At 37.1% G+C, this 25,629-nt stretch overlaps 4 protein-coding genes across 7 annotated transcripts; 2 read left to right on the forward strand and 2 right to left on the reverse strand.

Annotated features, from left to right (window-relative positions):
* Positions 1-505: 505 nt before the first annotated feature.
* On the forward strand, positions 506-3,499 carry LOC126623040 (probable UDP-3-O-acylglucosamine N-acyltransferase 2, mitochondrial). 2 transcript variants are annotated; one of them, XM_050291815.1, is made up of 11 exons: positions 528-778; positions 874-1,081; positions 1,173-1,249; positions 1,391-1,440; positions 1,734-1,798; positions 1,922-1,973; positions 2,051-2,121; positions 2,265-2,331; positions 2,554-2,625; positions 2,778-2,868; positions 3,375-3,499. In XM_050291815.1, exons 1-10 carry the CDS (start codon positions 550-552, stop codon positions 2,853-2,855), a joined length of 969 nt encoding a protein of 322 aa, XP_050147772.1. In that variant the 5' UTR covers positions 528-549; the 3' UTR covers positions 2,856-2,868; positions 3,375-3,499. The 2 variants fall into 2 exon arrangements, with proteins under 2 accessions (XP_050147771.1, XP_050147772.1); XM_050291814.1 differs by lacking the exon at positions 3,375-3,499 and having other exon boundaries at positions 506-778; positions 2,778-3,070.
* LOC126623044 (protein NDR1-like) lies at positions 3,051-3,781 on the reverse strand. Its single transcript, XM_050291819.1, has one exon. The coding sequence runs from the start codon at positions 3,754-3,756 to the stop codon at positions 3,175-3,177; it is 582 nt and encodes a 193-aa protein (XP_050147776.1). The 5' UTR covers positions 3,757-3,781; the 3' UTR covers positions 3,051-3,174.
* A 912-nt stretch (positions 3,782-4,693) lies between these two features.
* LOC126623043 (NDR1/HIN1-like protein 26) lies at positions 4,694-5,667 on the reverse strand. The gene has a single exon (XM_050291818.1). It carries the CDS (start codon positions 5,477-5,479, stop codon positions 4,796-4,798), a length of 684 nt encoding a protein of 227 aa, XP_050147775.1. The 5' UTR covers positions 5,480-5,667; the 3' UTR covers positions 4,694-4,795.
* A 16,570-nt stretch (positions 5,668-22,237) lies between these two features.
* Positions 22,238-25,575, forward strand: LOC126623658 (uncharacterized). Of its 3 annotated transcripts, XM_050292615.1 has the most exons (7): positions 22,238-22,548; positions 22,684-22,701; positions 22,739-22,826; positions 22,999-23,181; positions 23,669-23,774; positions 24,733-24,949; positions 25,028-25,575. In XM_050292615.1, the coding sequence occupies exons 3-7, from the start codon at positions 22,806-22,808 to the stop codon at positions 25,116-25,118; spliced, it is 618 nt and encodes a 205-aa protein (XP_050148572.1). In that variant the 5' UTR covers positions 22,238-22,548; positions 22,684-22,701; positions 22,739-22,805; the 3' UTR covers positions 25,119-25,575. The 3 variants fall into 3 exon arrangements, with proteins under 3 accessions (XP_050148572.1, XP_050148571.1, XP_050148573.1); XM_050292614.1 differs by having other exon boundaries at positions 22,240-22,548; positions 22,684-22,826; XM_050292616.1 differs by having other exon boundaries at positions 22,249-22,548; positions 22,684-22,826; positions 24,745-24,949.
* The last annotated feature ends 54 nt before the right edge of the window (positions 25,576-25,629 follow it).

The raw sequence follows: 25,629 nt of genomic DNA on the forward strand, positions 1-25,629 counted from the left end.
TTCCCAATTTCAATCCAAATTATTTCCGAATTTTGAATGTCAAATTCCATTCGATTGCAACAAATTTGAAAATGTTCACCTTAAACTTAGGTCATAACTGGTTGAAATCGAAACTTTCAATCCAACTTACACTTGTTCTAAGTAAGGGTGAATAATTGTTATTTTGTGGTGCAAATCTGGGGGTGTGGATTGTCGGCCGTTTCTGGTTTTCACCCTTGGACCTCTACTATTTGAGCCTTTGTGAAAGATCTGTTTTTAGGTTAAAACCTAAAACCGTCTCATGTTTATTACCTTTATGTACTATTTGTAATTGCTACAGAGAATAAGCTTTACTCATGGCTGACGGCAGTTTCCATGCTTTGTAATTGCTAAATTTGTGTGGATGGCGTCGGCCCTTTGTCCTCCTCCTTCTGATCACATTTCAGTCTGGATTGGTGATTTTGTTACCCATACCCGTCGCCAAGGAAACAACATTGCACACCTCCTATCAAGCCATGCTTTCAAGCCCAAGACCTTTTGTTGGTCCAACCCAAATCTAGGCGGACGAAAATGCCCTCCATTACAAAGGCCCTTCCGTACAAACACGGTGGATACTCTGGTTCAAAGACAAACGGGCATCAGGGCGTGCTTTCCCTCCTCGGACCTCAGTTAATGGCAATCGCTCTCAGAAGACTTGCAGCTGCATTCTGCTTCTGGCCACATCTCCAATTCGTTCGAAGCTTGTCTCCGTTGCGCTTTGGAAATGGTTACCGTTCCTTCGTGTATTCGGTTTCCTCTGGTATGCCCCGAACCTGCTTGTGAAAATGTCTCTTAGACAACACCTATATTGTCACTAACTGCCATTTCTGCACTTGCTCTGTATATCAAGATCAGAGGACGGTGCTCCAACTGGTCATCCAGATTTCGGACAATGGAAGAACGGAGGCGGGTTTTTCCACAAGTCTGCCTGCATTGACCCAACAGTTTTCATAGAGTTTGGTGCTGTTGTTCATTCAAAATCCGTTGTCGGCGAACATGTTTGTATTGGTTCTGGAGCTGTTATTGGACCTTCGGTTACAGTCGGGCAATCAACAAAAATTGGGTACTGATCAAATTTTTAACTTGACATTGCCTTGTTAATGTTTTCGCTTACTTGATTTTTGATAGAGTAACCACGGTCATAATCTCTGCAGCTACAATGTTGCACTTAGTAATTGCAGCATAGGAGATTCGTGCATAATCCACAATGGTGTATGCATCGGTCAAGATGGTAGGGCCGCTTCTTGTAGGCTTTGACTCATTTGGGAATATTGATATGGATCAATCAGCTTAGTTATGATTTAATGTAAATAGTGTTTGATGTGTGGCGATGGAAAATCTGATGTTTGGTGGGATGTTTGTTTAACTACAGGATTCGGATTTATGGTGGATGAGCATGGGAATATGTTAAAGAAGCCTCAAGTTAGTGATGCTTTTATGTACTTGAATTGAAGTCCTTTTGTTTTCTTGCTGTTTCTCTGTGTTTTTGAATATTTTTCTCTGATAATGTTTGAATGCAATCACGATACATTAGTTCTTTAGGATCAACATATTCAATTTCGTAGTAGTTTGTTGCATTGCATTATAGAGGCAAGAGTGTCTTCATATATGTGACTTGTATGACGATAAGAGGTTATTTATGCATTTGCATCCAACTGTAGAAATCGAAGCATCTTATTGTATGTATTTCTTGTTTTTTTTTCCTCATCCCCAAGATGCTGAATGCTAGGATTGGAAACCACGTGGAGATTGGTGCAAATACGTGCGTTGACAGGGGCAGGTTAGAAATAGAGCCCTGGATATCAACTGATTTCAGATGCATGGTTGTATTTTCTGAATAATTTTGTACTTGGATTCTGTTAAAGTTTGAATAATAATTTATAACATTGTTTGGTTTATGCAGTTGGAGAGATACCGTTGTAGGGGATCATTCAAAGATAGACAATTTAGTTCAGGTTAACTTTTGCTTTTTAAGTTCTTGGTAATTTTCCGGAATATAGTATACAATTATCCATTTGCTCGTTTCTTGTAGATTGGTCATAATGTAGTTATTGGGAAGAATTGCATACTTTGTGGACTAGTTGGGATTGCAGGCTCAGTGACGTATGTTCTTTTTATGCTCCCTCTGTATTTTTCTAATTTAGAAAGCCCACCATAACTTGATTCACTTTCACTTCAACAACTTAGCCGATGATTCAGAAGATCTACCAAATCTGATCGCTGTCCCTTTTTTTTTTCTATTGTAGGATAGGAGACTATGTAACTATGGGAGGGAGGGTAGCAGTTCGTGACCATGTATCCATTGTATCAAAGGTATTTTCTTACATACAATTGCCCAATCTAATAGTAGCCAAAATTAGTCATTGCTTGTCACTTGGTTAAAGAAGTCGGTACAGGATTTTTATATCATTTGAGTTTTGAAGTTTGATGTTACTTCCTTTTTAGTTTTTCTTCTGATATTTTATTCTTTTTTGTGCTCTCACAATTTTTCATTGATTACAAATGTTGCTGAATATAATTACATGGACTTTGCAGGTACGGCTTGCTGGTATGAGCTGTGTCACGAAAGATATTACAGAACCTGGAGATTATGGTGGCTTCCCTGCTGTAAGTATCATGTTGTACTTTTCTTATGAAAAATGAGAATAACAAGAAAAATTGTTTTCATATATTGTGTACCCAAAATAATGGAGCTGGAACTGTGGGTGATTGTTGGATATTTGGGATATATAAATGACATAATTCTGGTTGCGTTTTAGGTTCCAGCCCATCAATGGCGAAGACAAGTTACAAACTACAGTCGGACATCAAAACAGCGGAACCCTGGGAATCATTAGAAAGGAAAATCAGGTGCACTCTTATGTTATTGAACATTGAAACTGAAATTTTGGGCGGAATTTTGGTTGGGTTTGCGCCAGCTCTCCTATTAATATTAAGGCATATGTCAAGAACTTGTTCTTAATTCTACTGCTGTATTGTTATTTATGACTCTAAAAGGGCATTACAGGTATGGATCATTACAACTGTGCAGGTCATTTGCTAAATTGTTGAATTGTGTGATCTACTACAATAAAAATTGGAACAATTACGAGTATATAATTACAAGCAACAAAATGAAAGTAAGGCAAGCCATATTGTAAATTTACAAGAAAACATCTAACCTAGTAATCGTCGGCTATTGCTCCTTCTCCATTTGTTGGAAGCATGGCTTAGCTTAACTTTCTTCTTCTTACCAGAAATCTTACCATCTGAACCGATAGGTAATTTACCGTGCAAATCTAGCCCATGATGCTTACTCTTCACTCCCCATGTTTTATATTGAACCCGAGTTAGTAAAGCCACCTTCAATTCTGCAGTTGCATTCAATATGGAATTGCGAAATGTTTTCCAAACTCGTGGGTTGACATCAACAAAATCAATCACTTGACGGTTTTTACCTTTTCCTTGCCGAAAAGCAGGTATGTGTTTCTCCCCAACACTATCGGACCCATACAAGAACGTTAAAACTGCCTCATCATAGTAAATGCTAGAGTCTTTGTTAGGATTTTCAATTTGAAGGCCATATGTGAGAGAGCCATTGTGTCCCCCGCCCCCTAAATCAGATTCTGGGATGGTAATATCCACGATGGTATACCGAGGGTCCTTTGGACGTAAGGCCACCCATAGACAGAGGGCTAGGAGTCCCAAGAAAGCTAGAAATTGCATAGCCCAGCAATTGAAAGTCTTTGCTTCGCACATTTCTCCGTCTGAGGATTAGATTCACTTCAAAGTTTTAAATGAATCGGGTTGCAATAGTTGTTTATATGAGGATTCATAAGGAGGAGGAGAAAAGTAGGAGTATCAGAGGGTCCTTGTAATCCAAGTTACAAGAGGATATGTTCTTTTCTTCTTGACATTGAAGGATAAAGTCTGATACATCTGTAGGTCAGGAATTGTAAATTAGGCAACTTGGAATCCTTGGAGAAGAAGGAACATGATTTGGGTAAGCTCTTCTCATTCCTTACTTGGGTAGGAGTCTACCCAATTCGGACCCGTTTTATGATCGTGATTCTGTTGAATATCTTGTTTATCCCCTAAATTCCCTTGGTTCCGATTTGAAGACGAATCAAATGGCATCGTAAGCTTCATTAAGGTAGTGTTTATGCTTTGAGGATGCACAAATCATATGTAACATATTGGAGTTTGAAAACAAAATGTGTGTTTTCTTGCATCCAAATAGCTCATATTAGTGTTTATTGCTAAGCCAATATGTTTAGCACAAATATTGTACATGATCATCTTTTAGTACAAAAGTTTTGCATGATTTGGAGATAGAAGTTGGAAGATTTTTGCAACTTTTTTCTGTCCAAAAGATTTATTTTCGTTTTTACATTCGAGAAAACATGAAATGCATGTCGAAAAGTGTGAGAGAATGTCAGCAATCTTTGTATTTGGTCTTTTTTACCTCTTTGCGTGATTCGTGGCATATTTTTACTCAAAAATCAAGTGTCATTTGAAGAAGTGAAAAGTCTAAATGCAAAGGTTAGTGCAAATTGCTAACTACACTACCAATTTTTGAGGTTTTAATTTGTTTTCGCAATTTCTTTTAAAGTAAAACTATAACGATTTTATTAGAACATTAAGAAACAGTATAAATTTCAAGAACATCTTGCATTAAAAAGATTTGCACCACAAATTCAATAATTTGAACCAATTAATGTAGAAAGATTGCACAACAAATGAAATAAATCACAACAAATGAAAAAAACGAATTTTAAAAAATAAAAAATGTCCGAACTCAGGTGAAATACACAGGGCATCTCCTATCTTTAGAAATGGGCAAGATCAAGCCGTCCTGGCCCACATCAACATCACAGTTGGCGTGCATCCGATGACGCCTGCTATCCCACGCGTGGATCCTAAATCTAATCGTAGCCGTAAATTCTAGACGAAACACGACCGTTCCTTTTTTACGATCATTCGTGAACTCCATCCAACGCTGGTTATTCACCGTTAAGGTGGCCCCCTGAAACGACCCCATCACGATCGTCGTATTCTTTGGGCCCTGATAAAACGGGTCCAGTAAACCCATGATTGACCCGACCCGTTGGTCCCTGTAATACACCGTCGCGTACATCGAATCATAATATATGCCTATATTATGGTTCGCGTTACGGGCCGTGGCATTGAACATTATCCCTGCATTTGCGAACCCGGTTTCTTGACCCAAACCCGGAACTGAAAATGCATGGATGTGAAATCTAGGTCGGTGGGGACGTAGGCTGAGCCATAGTATGAACGTTAGCATGCCAAGGATGAGGAGGAGGCTTAAGAAAATGGTGCATATGAGCTTGGAGACCCGGGTGGTGAGGCTTTCGCGGACGCGGTGGGCGTAGTACCGGGCAGTGTGTTGACGCTTCATGGGCCGTTGTTGCCCTGGGGTGGTGGAATACTGGATCGGCAACCGGTCGGAGTTGTACATATTCTGGAGAAAAGAATGCGTGGGAGGAGGGTTTTGGTGAGCAGGACAGAAGTGTTGGTTAATGGAGTTGGTTTTATATATGTTGTGAAGTGAAGGGACGTTAAAGCATTTTGGTCTTTTTGCATGCAGAAAGAAAAGAATATTAACAACAGTGTATCGATAGGTTTTGCATATTCATGCTCATTGTATACGAAAGAATAAATGTTTTTAAGGATTCTGGAAAGTATATAACGAATTTCCAAAAAGAAGAGAATCCTGTTAGCTGGGGATCCGAAATGTCTATTTGCTTCATTCATGAACATGGCACTAATTGTTAGAATCCTTTAATTATTCATCGTAGTATTAATCAAAGTCTGAATAATTAATCAAATGTATAAGGTGTGATTGTGACGGTATCATCGGATACCTACTTTACATACGTGTTACAAGTTATGACATTGTTTAGGCCTGAAATTCAGATTTTCGGCTGAATTGAAGTCAGCCCAGAAAGGTTACTGCAAGTCTTGACCCTTCATTTGACCAAGTCCGGCATGAAGTAGAACTGTCTTGAGATGAAGATCGGTTTCCGATGAGCTTCGAATCATTTATCAAAGGATTAGAATTGGATTTTTAGATAACGGTTGAATTTTTCACTTAACTAGATTCAGAATCTTAATGCAAATGAAACTCAGTGGTGATGAGTTTTGATGAAGGAAATTGTGAAGATAATTCTGTATGTTTGAAGAATATGCTAAAGAATTGGAATATTATCATAATTCTACAACTCGGCAGACTTCATCATCACGAAATTCAACACACTAACAAACGCTCTACATAAAACCTTCTCATACCTTGAGAAAAATACTAATTGCTCTACTGACCTGCCAACACATATTCAATTGGTTAAACATCACTAAGTTGACAAATCCACAACATATTTAATTCGGTTGAACATCACTGGAGCCGTAGAATTAGCTTGGTCTAGGAGTTTCTTCAATTTGGTTAAACAACACTTACTTCTTGTTCGACTAGTTATCTATCCTAAATTTTGGTCTAGGAGTTTCTTCAGTTTGGTTAAACAACACTTACTTCTTGGTTGACTTGTTATTTATCCTAAATTTAAGCCAGCGAAGAGTCTTTGATTCTTTTAGCGAAAAGTCTTTGAATCTTTTACAGTAAGAGGCCACTTCCTTAGCTTTCTCGACAAAGTGAGGTGTTATCCAAGTTACACTATATTCGGGACATTGAACACCAACCGTTATTGGCCTTCTTAGCAAAAGGCATAAATGTGTCTTCAAGTTATAGAACCCAAGGCTAAGAGTGTTTCTTCCTCGGTCGAAATTGCTCAGTGCAAAAAGCGACAACGCATTTCGTCACCATACCATGCACTGCATCCATTTTACTCGTCCAACCTCAGTAGCGAGTTGGCACGCCTGCATCAACAATCATCCTCAAAAAGACATAGTTAGCTTATAAATTGCTTCGATTTAGTCTGAGTAATTTTTGAGTCAACATTTTGACACGCCATGTAGGACCAAAGTACTAAAATTGCAAAGTTTCGAAGTTCAAATTATTTAGCAGCATGCATATCTAGTACAACTGCAGGCGTTGCAGAATTTAAATAGAAAAACATATCAATTTCCCATGCTGAGCAAGAGTTTATTGTACCCCCACAAAAGAGGGAAGTAGAAAATGGTATCCCGCTCCCACTTGCAGAGCATCTTCGCCGTCCACATCAAGGGGATGGAAAAGTACTTGCAACAAGAAACAGAGAGCTTAGTACATACTGCTCATCCAGCCTTGATATGCAGTTAAACTTAATTAATTAATTTAAAACCCTAAAGCCCACACAGACACGGAATCACAGATATGATGGATCCAGATGCGTCGGTTGGCATGACGACAGTGCTTTCTCGTCGCGACTTGTGCTCGATGGAGGTTCAAGCTTAGCCACCTCGAGACAGCCCCTCGCAATTGGCGTTGCACGTTAATTCATTTGCATGCAATAATACAAATGACTCGCACAAACAGACACAGTACGGATGTCTGGAGTGTCACAGCGTCACAGTGTGGTGGCGCTGAAGGGGGGAGGGGGGCTACCTTCTCGCTATATGCTCATTCTACATGCTGATGTGTCGTTATCAATATTTTCCATCAAAACAGCTTAATTTGTCAAGTCTCTGTAATTAGAAGTCGAGCCCTTTATGCGAAGAGATTCTATTTTTTTCAAAAAATAGGGATTAAGTGTGGGATCCAATCCACATCAAACTTCAACGATCCGAACCGTCTATTTTGTAAGTCTCGATTCATAGATCATTCTTACAAAAATTTAATTCAATCCAAAACCATTTACATATTTAATTATCAAGATAAAAATTTATTATTTCTTATATAACAAAGTATTCGTTGATTTCTTTGAACCCAATTAGATGTCTTAAACATTTCTGATTTGGCTAATATTTTGCAAGAATGATCTATGAGGTGCAACTTGAAAAATAGATGATTCAGATTGTTAAAATTAATGCAGTGTGGACCCCACAACTAATCTTCATTTTTACAAAAAAAAAAATATGAGAATCCATTTCCTTAAAGGCTTCCTATATATACACCTTTTTTAGCTCTAGCTTACGTTAACGTCCCCCCAAAATAGATTACATGTGATGGAAACGGTGAAACTTGGAGGATATGATCGATTATAAGCAATGTCCTTAGACTGTTGAGCACAATGTTGTGTAAAATATATGTTGATTCTTTGACAATATCGACTCATTACAATTGTCCAAGAGAAGTTACCACTTTTTTTATGGATGTAACTTCAGACATATCATATTCAGTTAATTGAATAAATAAATAATCGCTTAGTAGTGCAGTCTAATGATTTTTCTCTTCACTTGTAAGTGAGATATCTTAAGTTTGAATCTCGAGAATGAAAAGTTTGTTAGAGATAATGTACACATAGGATTGTGACACTTGTAAACAGATTAAGAGAGTTAGTTATAGTTGTTAAGAATATGCAAATGTAAGTAGGGTGTAGTATATATACTCTTATAGTGTAATAGCTTGGTGATTAAGAAAAGAAATAGAAATATCTTTCTCTCTCTATAAATCTCTTTCTCTGACTTCTCTCTCTAAGATTACTGTCTGTGATTCCCTTCTTCTTAGATTACATGGTATCAATCGCCATTTTCGCTCTTGCTGTTTTCTTCGATCCTTCGGCTGCTTCCGCTCATCTTCTCACTCTGTGATTCTTTCTCGTCCTCGACGTCGATTCATTTCTGTATGCTTGGATGTCTTATGGTATTCTTCTTATTCTTCTGTGATTTCTAAGGTTCTTGGTGTTTCTTGATCTTCTTGCATCGGTGTTTCCAGAGTGTGCACACCAGGTGTTTGTGATATTTCCTCTCTTGGATTTCTATCTTCTTTCTGCATAAATGGTGTCTGCATCTCAATTACAACTCCTTCAGTCGCCTATTACTGCTCTCATTTCTACTCTTTCAACATCTATCAATGTTAAGCTTGATGATTCGAATTATCTTAATTGGCATTTCCAAATGCAATTGTTACTAGAAAGTAATGGAATCATGGGGTTTGTTGATGGTTCAACACCCTGTCCTGCTCGGTTTGCTCCTAATTCTGGTGATTCTGGAGTTAATTCTGCTACTTCCTCCTCTGGTTTAGAAACAGATGAATATACTGTTTGGAAATTACATGATCGCGCACTTATGCAGCTTGTTACTGCCACCTTGTCCCCAGTAGCTATGTCATGTGCAATTGGTAGTGCTAGTTCTCGGGAGTTGTGGACTCGGCTTAAGGAACAGTTTTCTACTGTTTCCAAGACTAGTATTTTTCAGATGAAGTCCAATCTTCAAACCATTAAAAAGGGGTCCGATTCGGTCACTCGGTATTTACAGAAGATCAAAGAAGCAAGGAATTATTTGTCTGCTGCTAGTGTGTTTCTTGATGATGAAGACATTATTATTTTGGCTCTTAATGGTTTGCCTCCAGAGTATAATACATTCCGCACGGTTGTTCGAGGCTGAGAAAGTGTTATGACTATGAAAGAGTTTCGGACTCAACTCCTTGCTGAAGAAGAAATTGTTGATAGTCATTCTCATGTTCCTTTTCTGTCTGCGATGGTTGTCAATAATAACTCATCCACTGTGCACAAAGGTTCTAATCAGGCATTTAACTCTGGCGGTGGCATTCCTTTCATCATACTAGGGGTCAATCCTATGGTGTTTCAGGAGGTTTCAAGCCGTATGTTCACAAGAACAAAGGGAGGGGCAAGTTCAATGGAGGTCAGCGATACTACACTCCTCGGCCAATGTATCATACACAAACCCATGTCTTCCCTACACATACTCCTGGTGTTCTTGGTTCGTCGCCCTCCGCACCTCTATTGCCGACTTGTCAATTGTGTAATGCTGAAAGTCACACTGCTCCTTATTGTTACAATAAGTCTTCTGATCGCCAACAGTGTCAAATCTGTGGCAAGTTCAATCATACAACTTGGTATTGTTTTTACAATGAAAAAGGGCATTCCTATATGGGACCTCAGTATTCTCAACGGGCAGGTACTCCAATGCAGGGATACTCTTACAATGTGCCTCCTGTGTTGCATGGCTCTCACCCCTCTTCCCTACAAGCAATGAATACTGTATTTTCTCCCACATCACCATCTTCTCATATGGGCTCTGTGGCATCTACTTCTCAATCACCACAAGTCTGGTTGACAGATTCCGGTGCTACTACACATATGACAGCTGATCTTAACAATTTGTCCTTAGCTTCTCCATATCCAAGCAATGAAGTTGTTCAAACTACCAATGGTGAAGGTTTGCGAGTTTCTCACATTGGCAGTTCTATTCTTAACACTTCTAAAAATCCTATCACATTAAATTCCATTCTCTATGTTCCTAAATTGACACAGAATTTATTGTCAGTTCATAAGTTGTGTTTGGACAACAATTGATGGCTAATCTTTGATGCATTTTACTTCTGGATTCAGGACAAGGTCACAGGGAGAATCATGTACAAGGGCCCGTGCAGTAGTGGACTCTATCCTATCCACTCACTCTCTACTAGCTTCCTACCTTCTCAATCTTCACATGTTGCTTTTCTTGGACATCTTGTTGGTTCCAGCCTATGGCATACTAGGTTCGGACATCCATCCAATAATGTAGTTTCTTTACTTCTTAAACAAGCAAATATTCCATGTAATCAGGATGTTGTCTCTCATATGTGTCAAAGTTGTCTCAAGGGAAAATTCACACAGTTACCATTTCCTTCCACTCATGTCAAGTCTGTCATACCATTTCAAATTGTTCACAGTGACCTTTGGGGTCCTGCACCATGTACATCCATTGATGGCTATAAATACTATGTTACTCTCATTGATGAGTGCACTCGGTTTTGTTGGTTGTTTCCCTTATCCAATAAATCTGATTTCACTGATGTTTTTGTTACCTTTTGTGCATTTGTCTCCACTCAATTCTCTACTTCTGTGAAAATACTACAAACTGATGGGGGGTGAATATATTAGTAATAAGCTCCACACTTTTCTGAAATCTAAAGGTATTGTACATCATAAATCTTGTCCCTATACACCTGAACAGAATGGATTAGCTGAGAGGAAACATAGGCATATCATTGAAACTACTGTCACTTTGTTACAACATGCCACACTGCCTTCTCAATTCTGGACCTTTGCTTGTCAAACAGCAATTTACTTAATCAATAGGATGCCAACTCCAGTTTTACAGAATCAATCTCCTTTTCAAGTTTTGTATGGTCAAAATCCTGTCATTACTCACCTCTGTGTCTTTGGTTGTTCTTGCTATCCTTTACTTAGACCCTACAACACTTCCAAACTTCAAGCTAAGACCACCAAGTGTGTTTTTCTGGGGTATGCTTCCCAATATAAGGGTTATATTTGTTATGAGGTGTCCAAAGCCAAGTTTTTTATCTCCAGACATGTTATCTTTAATGAGACTGAATTTCCTTATCTTAGTCTTCTTCAATTGTCCAAACAAAATAGTGTGTCCCATGTCCCTTGTTCACCTTCATCTTTTACACCTGTTCCTAACCATCAGAATGTTTTGGTGGTGCCTCTTCCTTCGGTTTCTTCCTCAACCTCTCCACATGTCCCTCCATCCCCTGACTCTAGTGTTGCTGTTCATTCTCCACATATGGTTGCTTCACCTCCATTTTCCTCCTTACCTTCTTCTTCCTCCATTACTGCTCCATCAAGTACTACTCCTTCTCTCCCTGTGGATCATGAGTTCAGCCCCGATCGGTTACAAGTGGTGTTACCTATTGCACCATTGAATATGCATCCTATGCAGACCAGGAGTAAAAATGGTATAGTCAAACCCAAGGTGTTTTTCAGTTCTTTAGCGCCATCTGGAGATGTTGATATGTCTGTCATTGAGCCAGTTTCTTATAAGACTGCTATGAAATCCTCTGTGTGGTTGGCTGCTATGAAGGAAGAGATTGCTGCCCTGCACTCTCAAGGTACTTGGTCTCTTGTATCTCTGCCCTCTCAGAAAAACTTAGTCGGCTGTAAATGGATCTTTAAAATAAAGAAGAACTCAGATGGTTCTATTGCAAGACATAAAGCTCGCTTAGTTGCAAAGGGCTTCAGTCAAGAGGAAGGATTAGACTATGGGGAGACATTCAGTCCAGTGGTTAAGCCTACCACAGTAAGGCTTGTCCTGGCCTTAGCTGCTCAGTTTCATTGGTCTTTACGGCAACTTGATGTCAAGAATGCATTTTTGCATGGCATACTGCAGGAGGAGGTTTACATGGCACAACCTCCTGGTTTTGCAGACCCTGTGCATCCTCATTTTGTTTGCAAGTTACATAAATCTCTGTATGGATTGAAGCAAACCCCCCGGGCATGGAATGAGAGATTCACAGCTTTCCTTCCTTCTCTCGGGTTCATCTCCACCTATTCTGATTCGTCTCTATTTGTGAAGCATGTTGGTTCTGAGATAGTGATTTTACTGCTTTACGTAGATGACATTATCTTAACAGGGAATGCTACAGCTGCTATACAACAGGTCATCCAGTCCCTTACTACTGAGTTTGACATCAAGGATTTGGGCACACTTCATTATTTTTTGGGCATTCAAATATCCTGCACAGCAACTGGGATGTTTTTATCACAAACCAAGTACATTCAAGACTTGTTACACAAGACTGAAATGAGTGATTGCAAACCTTGTGACACTCCATGCTTACCTTATAATCGTTTACTGAAGGATGATGGAGTTCCATTTTCAGAACCTGGTACATACAGGAGTATCGTTGGTGCCCTGCAGTACCTCACTTTCACTCGTCCTGACATTGCATTCTCAGTCCATCAAGTATCTCAATTTCTGCAAAACCCTATGGTGTCTCACTTCACTGCTGTCAAACGCATTCTACGTTATTTGAAAGGAACCTTGTCTTCTGGAATTACTTATGCTGCTGGTGAAGTTGGTCTAAAAGCTTTTAGTGATGCCGACTGGGCTGGTGATCCGAATGACAGGCGCTCTACAACTGGGTTCGTTGTTTTCTTGGGCTCCAATCCCATCTCGTGGTCTTCTAAGAAACAACAAACAGTTTCTCGTTCGTCAACTGAAGCCGAATATCGAGCCATGTCCTCCACTGCTGCTGAACTTGATTGGATTCAGCAACTTCTTACATTTCTACACATTCCTCTGTCTTGTGCTCCTGTGCTTTTCTGTGATACCCTGTCCGCCATTGCTCTTTCGTTCAATCCTGTTCAACATCAACGGACCAAGCATATTGAAATTGATGTTCATTTTGTTCGTGAACGGATTGCTCAAAAGAAGTTAATTGTGCAGTTTGTATCTTCCGGAGAGCAGTTTGCCGATATCCTTACCAAAGGTCTTAGTGCTCCTCTCTTTCGGACTCATTGTACCAATCTCATGCTTGGTTCTTCTCCCATGCATGAGTTTGAGGGGGGATGTTAGAGATAATGTACACATAGGATTGTGACACTTGTAAACAGATTAAGAGAGTTAGTTATAGTTGTTAAGAATATGCAAATGTAAGTAGGGTGTAGTATATATACTCTTATAGTGTAATAGCTTGGTGATTAAGAAAAGAAATAGAAATATCTTTCTCTCTCTATAAATCTCTTTCTCTGACTACTCTCTCTAAGATTACTGTCTGTGATTCCCTTCTTCTTAGATTACAAAGTTCACAACCAATTTGGTCCCCCCCCCCAAGTCATAGTTAGTGTGTGTATATCGTTGTATTCAAAAAATTGATTTCGTTCACTTATTAATTCAGTGATATATACACACACATTATAGTAGTGCGTGTATCAATATACTAATATTATGACGTATCTTTCTACATAATTACAAACATTGTGAAAAATGTGGGAGTATGATTCTCTCCCCTCCAATTGTCTTCCCCTTCCCTCCCCTCTTTTCTTTTTGTCTTTTTCTCTCTATAAACAAGTCCACACAAGATGTTGATATGGCTTAATCGTGACTATTCAAATAGAAGATATTTGGAAAGAAGAGAATCCTACTCCAAAAATGTGTTACCATATTCATAGATATCCTAACAACATGTATTAAGAAAATGAGCTAGCTCTTGCATGTTTAATTAAGAGTAAGTAAAACCATTTAACATAAGTGGTTAATCTAATCCACTACTCAGATATTTATTGATTTTAATCATGTGAATTATTCCTTTCGATTGATATCTTAAAGATGACCCAGCACATGATTTTACGTATTTTTATCGACATAGCACAGAAACAATATCACAAACATATATCTTACCCTACCTGTCACTAGAAATCGAACTGTTTACAGATCATATGGGATCCCACATTTATACCCTTTCTCTTTCAGTTTTATTGGAACTTTGTCACGGTCTCTGAATTTTTGTCCTTCTTATTGTCTGCATGCACATCTATTCCAAGTCGGTCCTATGGACATTTCTCTTTTTGTTCTGCCTCTTAATTACAACTTTTAACTTGTAAGTTCTCTTTTGTTGGATAGCATATGGTTAGTTGGTTCAAACTTTGATGAACAACCGAGATCGACCGAAGATTCCGATTAACTTCTAAGGACTCAGTCACTCAGGCCATGCACGTTCGTATGGAATGAGAGCGACGTAATAACTAGTAGAGTGGCCATCAGTCAACACCCCATAATTTGTCTGTTCCTTGGAGGCCAGGGCAAAAGATTGGGCCATGGTTTATCTTTTGACACCTTGCTCTATTGGATCACGTTTTTCACAACTCTGCAGGCGTTGTAATTTCATTCCCCCATCCCTTGAGCAAAAGCGACTAATATGTAAAATAGCCTCTATATATATGTGATGGATATAACAATGCAAATGTAGTATCTAGATTCATGGAAATTTTTACATCATTGTTCAAAGTTCTTACAAATATATTGCTAGAAGAATTTAATTTGTTCAACGTCAGTTTATGACATCGTATATAGCAATTTTTTGACCAGGAACATTTGGAAGTCTCAACAAATACATTTGAATCAATAGCCTCAGTAGCTAATCTATAGCTTTTTTTTAGTAATGCCAGCGCTTCTTATTTAAATTTTTTGGCTTTCTTTCATTCTCATTTTGTAATGTTACACAGTGATCTAAATCATCTTTCTTTTAAGTTACTTTTTTCAGATCAATCATGTTCAATTATTTGACATTATGACCTAACCATTTGGCCATGATTTGGAGCAATTAAGTTCCATGCCCTTTAGAGCAGCCAAAAAAGCTTGAAAGTAATTAAAATCTAAGCCACATCATTTTCAGATGAAACTTGTAATGTTAGTTAGTTCAGTCAACAAAAGCTAGGAGTGCAATTAAGACCAACAAAAATGCTTTGGTGAAATTGAAACCCCACCACATCCACACATATGTCATAATTTCATGATTACAATGCACCTTCCATATAGCATTCCATAGCCAACCACCATTTATATATATATATATATATATCTTGCATTAGGCGGTATTACTAATTAATTATGACATGATATCATGTTGAATTTTTAGAGAGATAGAATGGAGGCTCATTTCCAACAACATTAGTATTCTCTTCAACTTGGTAACTACCGCCTGCACAATCTACTGGGTGTAAAATTTTATCACAAAATACTTCATTATTAGTTGGAGTAAGATTATGATATTTAAATTCTTTCTACTTTATTTCTCTAGCCGATGTGCTGGGATATTCAACCACAATTGGAAATGAAAACTCGTATCTATTTTTTATTGGCTAAGATCCGCAAAATTTGACAGGTGGGGGAATTTCCACCTATCAGTATTTGCTGGCCTGGATGTCTGCATAAACAATATTATTTGGACAGTGGAAATACCTTACGAATCTCTGATTGAGTGAGATACAAAAGAAATAATGAATTATAATATAACAGAAGCCATACAGAGAGAAACATTCTCCAGTGTCATGATTTTTGATAACCGAGTAGATCGACACGTACTTTTCATATTCATTTGCATAGAAAAAGAACCGATCGACTGATGAAGTTCAAACTTCAAAGTCATTACATTCATATATAGCCTGCTGTAAATGGAGGAGCAAACACAAAGCAGAAGACTACACAACACAATCAGCGGGGAAGCAACAACTTATAGCTTTACGAATTACTTCATTTGAATGTCAGAATATGCCTTGTCATATATATATGGAGCACTTTCGTAACAGAGATTTTGCTTTATTATAGGAAAACAAACATGACAATCTTATAAGACCTCTTATACATTTCACTGTTTTCCTCTTTTTGACTCCCAAATATGACAATCTTATACGGTATTTACAAGTTCCCACGAAATTATATCGTCTCGATTTCATCAATAATGCAGCTGAAGGCCTGCAGGATATATAAATTTTTTATTGTTTGAATTTGTAAGTGTTGATTTTTAATTCCTTTATGTATATTTTGAACAACCATTATTTGCATGGCTTAGATGAAATAAGGATATGCATGCCCGAAACACTCATGATTCTGCACTTCTTGGCGACCATACACGTTAATTTGCACCTCATCCTGTTGTGGTCTCTACTTCGATATCCTTCCCTTTGGTTCTCTGTGCAAATCACAACCGTCGATATAGACAAAAGTGGATTCATCCTATGTTTGTTTTTTCCGACAGTGCCTACATTGTCTGGAACTGTAGATAATTTAAGGTCGTCCTTCTCAAGTGTTAAAAGTTGTCACAAAGAACCAAAGGGAATTTAATCTTAGCTGTTATTGCCTAATAGCTTGCTTCCTCAAGATTCAAAAGTCACTTTGCACCTCAAAATTGAAGATGCATGCGTTACGCACATAATTTTGATCCATAAATTCAAAGATAAACTTACCTACATACCTCTGTATATAATTTCATGAGACTAACAATGACACCTCGTTACAAAGAAATTCTTCTCATATCTTTGAAGCATGCTCAATTTTGATTTTATTTAAAGCTACAAGCCTACAATCACCAATAACGGAAATCGCATGTTCCATCTCAACTGCTACACGTTGGTGTGAAAATCAACTAATTTTAAAGCTTCCGAACAAATTTTATAGAAAAGAATGAGGATCAAATTTACCTGGTGGGGAATTCATCTAGAATAATAATAGAACCTGTCATGTTCTTGGATTTTATATATGGTTTAATGAAATTGTGGTTACTTATTGTTCTAGTTTAGCACTAAAAGACAAAATAAAACAACAAAAAAAACCTTATTCGTTAGATTAGATCAAATGATAAGTGACTATAATTTATTTGAACTACAGATATAAAAGAATGAGACAAATATTAAAATAGGCTTATTTTTTGGAATGCCCCTTGAAACTTAATATCAATCTCATTTTTTTTCACCTGAAACACAAATTGTGCCACTTAACATTTGAAATTCGAGTTTGGTCTCATTTTACCATATGCTGTTAAATCCGTTAAGAAATATGTCAAGTCACTAACTTGGCGTAAGTAGAGCCCACCTACATGGTGACATGTTTGCCATGTCACTTCCACAGTGGTCGAGGAGCAATGCAGTCATCCCTCGCCGAATCCACAAGCCTCTCTCTTCCTCCACCTACTTCTTCTCTCGCTTTCTCTTTGAAATCTCTTTTTTTTATTATTATTATTATTATTAATTTCCTTCTTCTTTTTAAGTGATTTTTAATGTTTTAAAAATATTTTAAAATATTAAAAAATTTAAGCTAATGTAGTGATGACGTGGCAAGCATGTCAGCAAGTGAGCGGGCCTTACTCATGCCACATCAAAGACTTAACAAATTTAAAGGAATACGACTAAGTAAAATAATTTGTGTTTTAAAGTGTTAAATGACGGAATTTGTATTTCATTGAGAAAAGTGAGATTAACATTAAATTTCAGGCATTCTAAAAAAATTAAGCATGTTGCGTCCACGAAAGTGACTATTGCTTGTTTTGCACAAAAAAAAAATTAAAAAGTGGTGATGGCTTTTCCTTCTCTCCCACCCATAACTAGGGGTGGGTACGGGCTGAGCCGGGTCAGGTATTGCAATTCTGATCATTGGAACCGGACCTAACCTGGCCCGTTTGAAACGGGCCGGTTCGGGACGGGTGCACGGATCCTCTTACTTTTTTTTTCTCTTGGTTTTGATCGCCTCCTGACTCGCTCATCCTCCATATCTTCGACTAGAACCGTTGTGGTTCGCCTCCTGCTCCACCATGGTCACAATCTCCGGCTTCATTTGCTTCACCTGCTTCACCACTGATAGCATTTTCTCAATCACGTCGGGTCGGGTCTCATAGAAGTGGATCTACAGTATGTTAGAGAATGAGTGGTCGATCGGCAGCTGAGGGTAGACTTTGAAGATTCGATGCGCCAGGGCTTCAACGAAGAAGGTGGCGACTTTACACATGGCACCTGCTTATGAACTTGCCAGGTAGCCGATCCGGGTCACCAGAGCTTTGGCAAGGTTGAAGTTGTTCTTCTGTTGGATGGCTTCTGTGCAGGCCATGATTTGGGAGCCTGGGCACGAGATTGAGGTCTGAGACGAGAGAGAAAAGGAGAAAGATGAGAGATTGACGGAGGAGACTCATATGGTGTCGGTCGGAGACTCGGACTAGAGAGATAGGGTGAGGGGAAAGTTCATAATTTACAAGGAACCAGCCCCGCCCACCCCATTTTGTATTTATAATTTTTGGAACCGCCCCGAACCGCAATGAACCACCCTGACCCGTGGGTCCAAGACCCGTTTACCCACCCCTACCCATAACCGAAAACAAAGAAAACATTTGGTGTCACATCCCGACCCGGGTCTCCGGCTGATTCATTATGTCACCTGTTACATTGATGCATCTTTATTCTGTTATTGACGCTTATTGCATGGCATACTTTCTGGTTTTGATAAAGATTTGTGAATTGAGATATTTGAAGATTTATATGCATTTTATATACTATTTTTCTGGGAAAGTATACAGGTTTTACAGTGAGGGGTTAGAAATGTTATTAACTAAAATATTTTCGAAAAGCTTTGTTTTACTGACCCACTCAATCTTGTTTTGCGCCCCTCCAGGTTCTAGTTAGCAGTGTTGGTGGCTCACGAGGATTCCCACGGTGTTCTGACAGAATTCACAAAAGTAGGACTCACCCTCGGGTGTTACATCTTAGTAATTGTATCTTTAAAGCTTTCAGACTGTGTAAATGGTTACGTCACTCTCACGTGACGGCCAGCATGCCCTCATTCGGGACGGCGTGTGTCATTTGGCTTCACATATCTATTACCTATTGCAGAGGCCAAGGAACAAAAAGGTAAAAAAAAAGACAATAATTTGGGGATCATGTGTTCTGATTTCCAACCATAAAAATATAATTCACAACAAATAATATTTCAAAAGTGGAAAAAGAGAAAAAATTAACATAAATTAGTAGTTTTCTTTTTTCAAACTATGTTTGGGAGGGTATGTGCTGAAGTCATAATTTAGTATTGAACCTTTATTTATAAAGATGTGTTATCTACACATTTATTTTTATTTTATACATATATTTTTAATTTTTAATTTTTAATTGTTTAATTAAATAAATTAAAAAAAATTAATAGACGAACTTAATAAAAAAAATGTGAAAGATAAAATAAATGATTAAATAGCACAACTTTATATAAAAAGTGAAATTAAAAAAAAATTTTACTTGAAATTTATTTTAATTGATTTCTTTTTAAAATAGATCCTACAAATATCATTTATAACAAAAAAAAAAAATCGGTTGGAAAAAAAAAAAATCTGACATTACCACATCAGCTATCAAATTAACATTTGACATTTATCTTTTAATATCTCTATTAGAGACGCTCTTAAATAGATAGATACTCACAAAGATGGACATGATTTTTGTTCTATCCCAAACAGAAAAGTGAGTTACCAAAAAACAAAAAAAAAACAGAAAAGTGAGTAACCAAAAAAAAAAAGAAAAAAAAAACAGAAAAGTGAGTAACCAAAAAAAAAAAGAAAAAAAAAACAGAAAAGTGAGGAAGATAGGGACGAAACAAAAAGAACAGGGAGAAGGAGGGAGAGACGGCGGCGGCGGCGGCGTACACCCTGACATGCGCCGCACCTTTGCTTGCCTCACCATGTGCCCTTTCATGTTTATCTAGTTATCTAGTTATCTCACTTATTAATAAAGGTTGTATTCCACATCATTCCTTTTCTAATCTTCTTTTACTTTTTGTTTTAGTTATCTACCTTAACTTTAGTTATGAAAAGTAAGAGGAAATTAGCGATTGTTTAGAAGTATTTTTAAAATGATTAAAAGTGTTTTAAGCGAAAATATTTTTTAAATTAATTCTTAATAAAAACTAAAGCAGTTCTTGAAAAAGTAATTGCAATGCTTCAATTCTTGGAAGAATCACCAATTATGTTCTTCCACGAATCATTTCAAGTGCTTTTGGAACCGTTAAAAAATAGCTTCAGTCATTTTAACAACACTTCCAAACGACCTCTTATGTGTTGAGAAATGCTTAAAGTGGGACTGTCAATGGACTCTTTGCTAGCTCGTATTTTTTACACAATATTTTATAATATTAACAGAAAAATTATTGTTAAACTATGAGGGGAAAAAAATCTATAAAAATCTCACTTTAAAATAATCTCCTTAGTATTTTCCTTATTCTAATACCCATATGCTCTCAATATCTTAATTCTTAATAATACAGATAGTCTTGGATTAAAAAGATTGATAAGTAAATGTGGTGGTTAGATATGAAATAAACCAATTGGTCATGATTAGCGTGCCCGCTAGAGCCCGTCACGTTTTGTTTAAATTACATTATAATAGTTTAATTAAAATATCATCTTATTATAAACATGTTTAAAAATAATACGGGTGGTGTTTGATTTAAAACATTCTTTGATTACAATAAAAAGCAAATTGGGATATATACCTGATAAGGCTATAATAAAGCCATAATTTTATTTTCTTTCCTACGATGCGGTGCTAAAAAGCGACTCGAATCACATGTAAATTGACCACACACAGGTTCGCCGTATTGGCTTAAACTCGATTTCAACGCAATCAAATGTCTTTATAGTTTTTATCTTGAACACTACATTAAATAAAGTAAACGGAAAGAAAGAAAAGAGATCAAGAAAGATTTTTAAGAAGATTATCGTCGATTTCCAAGCCAAACGCAAGGCATTTTTCTCTGGTTTTTTGATCCAGACGGCTAGAATTTTCAATATGTTCCTCTATAAAAAAAATAAAAAATAAACACTTTTTTTTTACAAACGATACTATCTGCGTTAAGCGGCTTGTTAGATTAAAATGGTATGATATCCACACACCTCTTTTTACTTCTCCCACACCTTTTAGGTTTTCGACCGTCGGATCGGATGAATTGAAGAAGATCAAATGACAGAAATTAACAAGAGTGTGTGAGAAGTAAAAATGGGTGTGTGGATAGCACACTCCTAGATTAAACTATAAGTCCACTTTGTAATTCATTATTGGATTTTTTTTTTGTCTCTGATTCATTATTGATTTAGTCCACTTTATTGGGTTAGCCATTCGCTAACTATCTACATCAGTTTTTATATTATCTTTTATTAAATTGTGATAAATATAAAAAATAAATATTGTTTTTCCTTTTTTCTATTCATTGTATCTCAAATTTTTATTGAGGCTAACTGAGAGAGGATCCTCTTTGTGACAATTCGAGGATCCTCTAATCACATTCGTTTATCGTACATCGTGCGAATCAATTTTTGTCAGGTATTGTTTATATTTAATTTTAAATAAAAAAAATTTACAATGATTACTGACCGCACGATATACGATGAACGGATGCGATTGGAGAATCCCAGGATCATCCTCCAGGAGGTTAACTAATCTATGTTGTATATATAATCGTATGGATTCATAAATGTAATGGAGATGAATTTTTTTTACTATTTTATATGAATAATAGGTAAATTAATTTCCATTAATTTTTATTTATTTTCATATGACATACAATTATTTTTAACTCTTTTTCATAAAAAATTTTAAATTAAAATTTTGTAAAAGATGCATAAATAAATAAATTTAATTAAAACTAAAAAAAAAAAAAACTAGACTAAATTCAACAACATCATAAATTTCTGAATTATACTGTTATATTCGAATTTGATATATGACGAATTCAATATTTTAATATATCGTTGTCGCACTGTTTTTCAAAAGACATTATAATTGTAAAAACAAAGAATTTAATCACTTTGAATAAGAAAAAAAAAACGTCAAGATTATAATCAAACACCAACTCGTGGTATAAAAACACCACCAAATTTCTCAAAAACACTCCCCACATGATCACATTCTCGCATCCTCACTCCCCTTCTGAATTTCTGTCTCTTCCTCCGCAGCCAAAACTTCCAACCTCTCTCTTTCTCTTCCTCCATTTTTCTCTTCTGCAACAGGGTTTCGCTGGAGGAACAAGATAAAAGACTCATTCTTCTCTTCCGGGTGACTACGTTAGCTGAGGTTTATAATTTTTTGTTCAACCACTTGAGGAAGTTGGAAGAAGAAAAAAGTGAAAGAAAATAATCAGAAAGTCGCAGTCTTCGTGTACAAAGTGAGTTTCTTTCTTATAATTTACGGGCTTTGTTCCATCTGCTATTTGTTTGTTCCAGTTAAATCTTTCCAGTTTTGAGTTGTTGGGTTGTTTTCTTTTGATTTTATTTCTCAAATTTTCTTATTTCCCAACCAGGTGGTGACTGGTGATTGTCCCATTCGCTACGCAATTTCTGACGCTCCTGATACCACCCATTCTCTTCTTCTCCTCCATTTCTCGGTTCCTTAGCTTTCATTTTTCTACGAACTGACAGAAAAATGGCGGAAAATCCGAAGTTGGTAAGAAAAATTAAATCCAACATTTTCTGGGTTTTCTTTATTTTTTAATTGGGTTCTCGAAAGTTGCTCCATTTTTGTATTGTAACTGTTCCGTTGGAGTTTCAAATTTTCAGATAAGTTTTGAGTTACAGGGACTCTGTTTCTGAATTCGGGTTTCTGGATTTTGGTTTAGGATTCGGGTTCTGAGGAGGTTTATGGATTAGAAGAGAAAATGAGCACCCAGAAAATATCGGTTTCAGATCATATAAACGAGTTTCACTACACCGCCGATAAATCTGACAGCTTCGTCATCGACATGGAAAGCTTCTCCCATGGCGGCACCGATAAAGATGTCACTGCAAATTCTAGAGTCTCGGTAACGTTCTTATTCCTCTAATTTTTATTTACTTTTTCATAAGAGTTTGTGTATTTTTTTTTTCTCTTTGGATTTCGTAGAAGTGGCATCTTCTAATGGTAGTTAATCTCCCAATTAGTCATGGTATTTTTAACTAAATGTTGCTTAGGTCAGTCAGTCAGAAATATTTCCATCAATATTCATCCGACTTTGAATTTCCATCTCTATAAATTAGAGTAACTCAAAATGTCTGTGCGGTTAAAAAAATAAGAATCATGACATTCTCGAAATATAAAACAAATACTTATGAGATTGCGGCCATTGTAATCGAATGTGTTTCTCAAGCAACAAGCAGCATCATTGCTTGAGACACCAAAAGTAAAATTGCAAATGCAAGTTGTTCATTATTATTTTTTAAACTCTGTTTTTCATCCATTTTTGCTTTCTTTTTCCTCTTACAAAATTAAAAGGGTTGACAAATTATTTATGTTGGATGACAATGATGCAGAGAAACGTTTCCCGGAAATGGTCTCAGAGAGGTGGGGAGAAGAAGATAATCCGAAACGTCAAATCAAATGACAAAGAAGTTTCATCTACAACAGCTTCACCTTTCGGTAATAATTTTTTCGATACAACCAATATTCTACTTTAAATTAATTACTTTTGTGAGAGTGATTGCTCGGTTGAAATTGAATTGGCCTCCTGGGGTTTCAAACAATAAGAACAAAATGGAAAATTGGACCATACCCTAGTGTGTGCCACATTTGTGGTAATATATAATTGTTATCACCACCAACCACTGCCAGCCTCACATTGAGGTGGATGACTCCCACACACCAGCCCTTACCAATTCCATATTATAATTGTTTCTTTGTTATAAGCACCACAGAACGGTTATCGTACACTAATTACGTGTAACGTCTCTTTATAACTTGTTTGGAGTTAGTCAGTGACAACCTTCAGTTACAGATTGTTTGTTGGAGTGTCAGTAACAACCTTCAGTTACTTATTCATTTGTTAGTGTCCCACCAAAGATACACTTATGGGTATTTGAAATTTGTTAGCTGGAGATTTGTTAGGGATAAACATGAACCCACATCCATAATTCAAACTATAACCATCTCTAATCAATTTTATGTGGGGCCTTTGTGGTAAGTAAGTTGCAGTCGTGACAGTGAAACACAACCAGAATTTGGCTAGGTCAATTATGAGAGATTTTTCAATGTGCCTGGAACACGGGGCAGTACGTCGTATGATATTATATAAGTGGAGGGAAGTTTTTTTTAAAAATGTTCTTTCACTTGTATAATGACTTATGGCGTATCTGTCCGTTTTCTTGGCACTCTGGAAAATTTCTCATCAACTAGATGGTACAGTTGATGAGTTTTTCAGATTTTGATTGCATTTTGATTTAGTTGGTAAAAGAAGGATTTACTGAATGCCTTGCCCTTTTGTTTTGATTCTATGTTTGGAGGCGTAGGCAGTTATATGTACCAGCATTTTGGGAAATTCGACTATGAATTTCTAGTTAGGCTACATATCACATTTTGGTGTGAAATTATTGAGTTGCAGCTACTGTTGTAGGGTCTAGCACGCCTGAAAAGTCCCCACTAGCTGTTGGGACCATAGATCAATCGAGCAACCCACACGTTCATCATCAGATCACAGTCACTGCAGCCAACATTGGCACCACCACCGAAGGGAGGTGCGTTGTCCGGAGGAATAGTTTCCGGCGCTCTTCCTCCTGGCGCATTGATCCCAAGAGGGTTCTCTTCTTCTTTGCCACCATGTAAGTTTACCGACCTCTCTCTAAACCCTAAACCCTGTTAATAAGAGTCAATGACCGGAAGTGTTTTTTCGATGGCAGGTCAAGCATTGGAACAATCTTACTCATATACTTCACCCTTTCTATTGCCAAGTACAATGCAGATGAAACCAGTATTGACTGGCAGCAATGACACAAGTTGTACACTTTCTAGTTGAATTTAAGACGCGAAACGATCCATAACGGAAAGATGGCTCGTCGGAAAAAGCGGCTTCTTTCGACGAGAGATACGGTTTTGCGGATCGAGAAAAGCTAACAACATTCCATCGGCATGTCTTGGTACAGAAATCCAAAACTCCTTTTTGAGGCACTTTACAAAGTTTTAAAAGTGAAGACAAAGACATACTGCATTGTAACAAAGAGGAGTCTTTCTTTTTCTTTTTTTTTTTCTTTTTTTTATGTAGATGGGTGAGATCGAAACACATGATCTGTTTTCTTTTGTAAAATACTTGTTTTCTCTACATAGATTAGTGGGAGGATGTGAATCGCCTTGGAGGATCAGAACAATTATTGAAGATATCAAATCGCTTGTTTTCTTCTTCGATTATATGAAGTGTAATCATGTTTTTAGAGAAACAAATTTCACGGCAGATGTTATTACTTTCGTAAGCCACCATGCTAGTAATATGTGTATTTGGGACGGG

Source organism: Malus sylvestris, chromosome 5, assembly GCF_916048215.2.
Source record: "Malus sylvestris chromosome 5, drMalSylv7.2, whole genome shotgun sequence".
Classification (NCBI taxonomy): domain Eukaryota; kingdom Viridiplantae; phylum Streptophyta; class Magnoliopsida; order Rosales; family Rosaceae; genus Malus; species Malus sylvestris.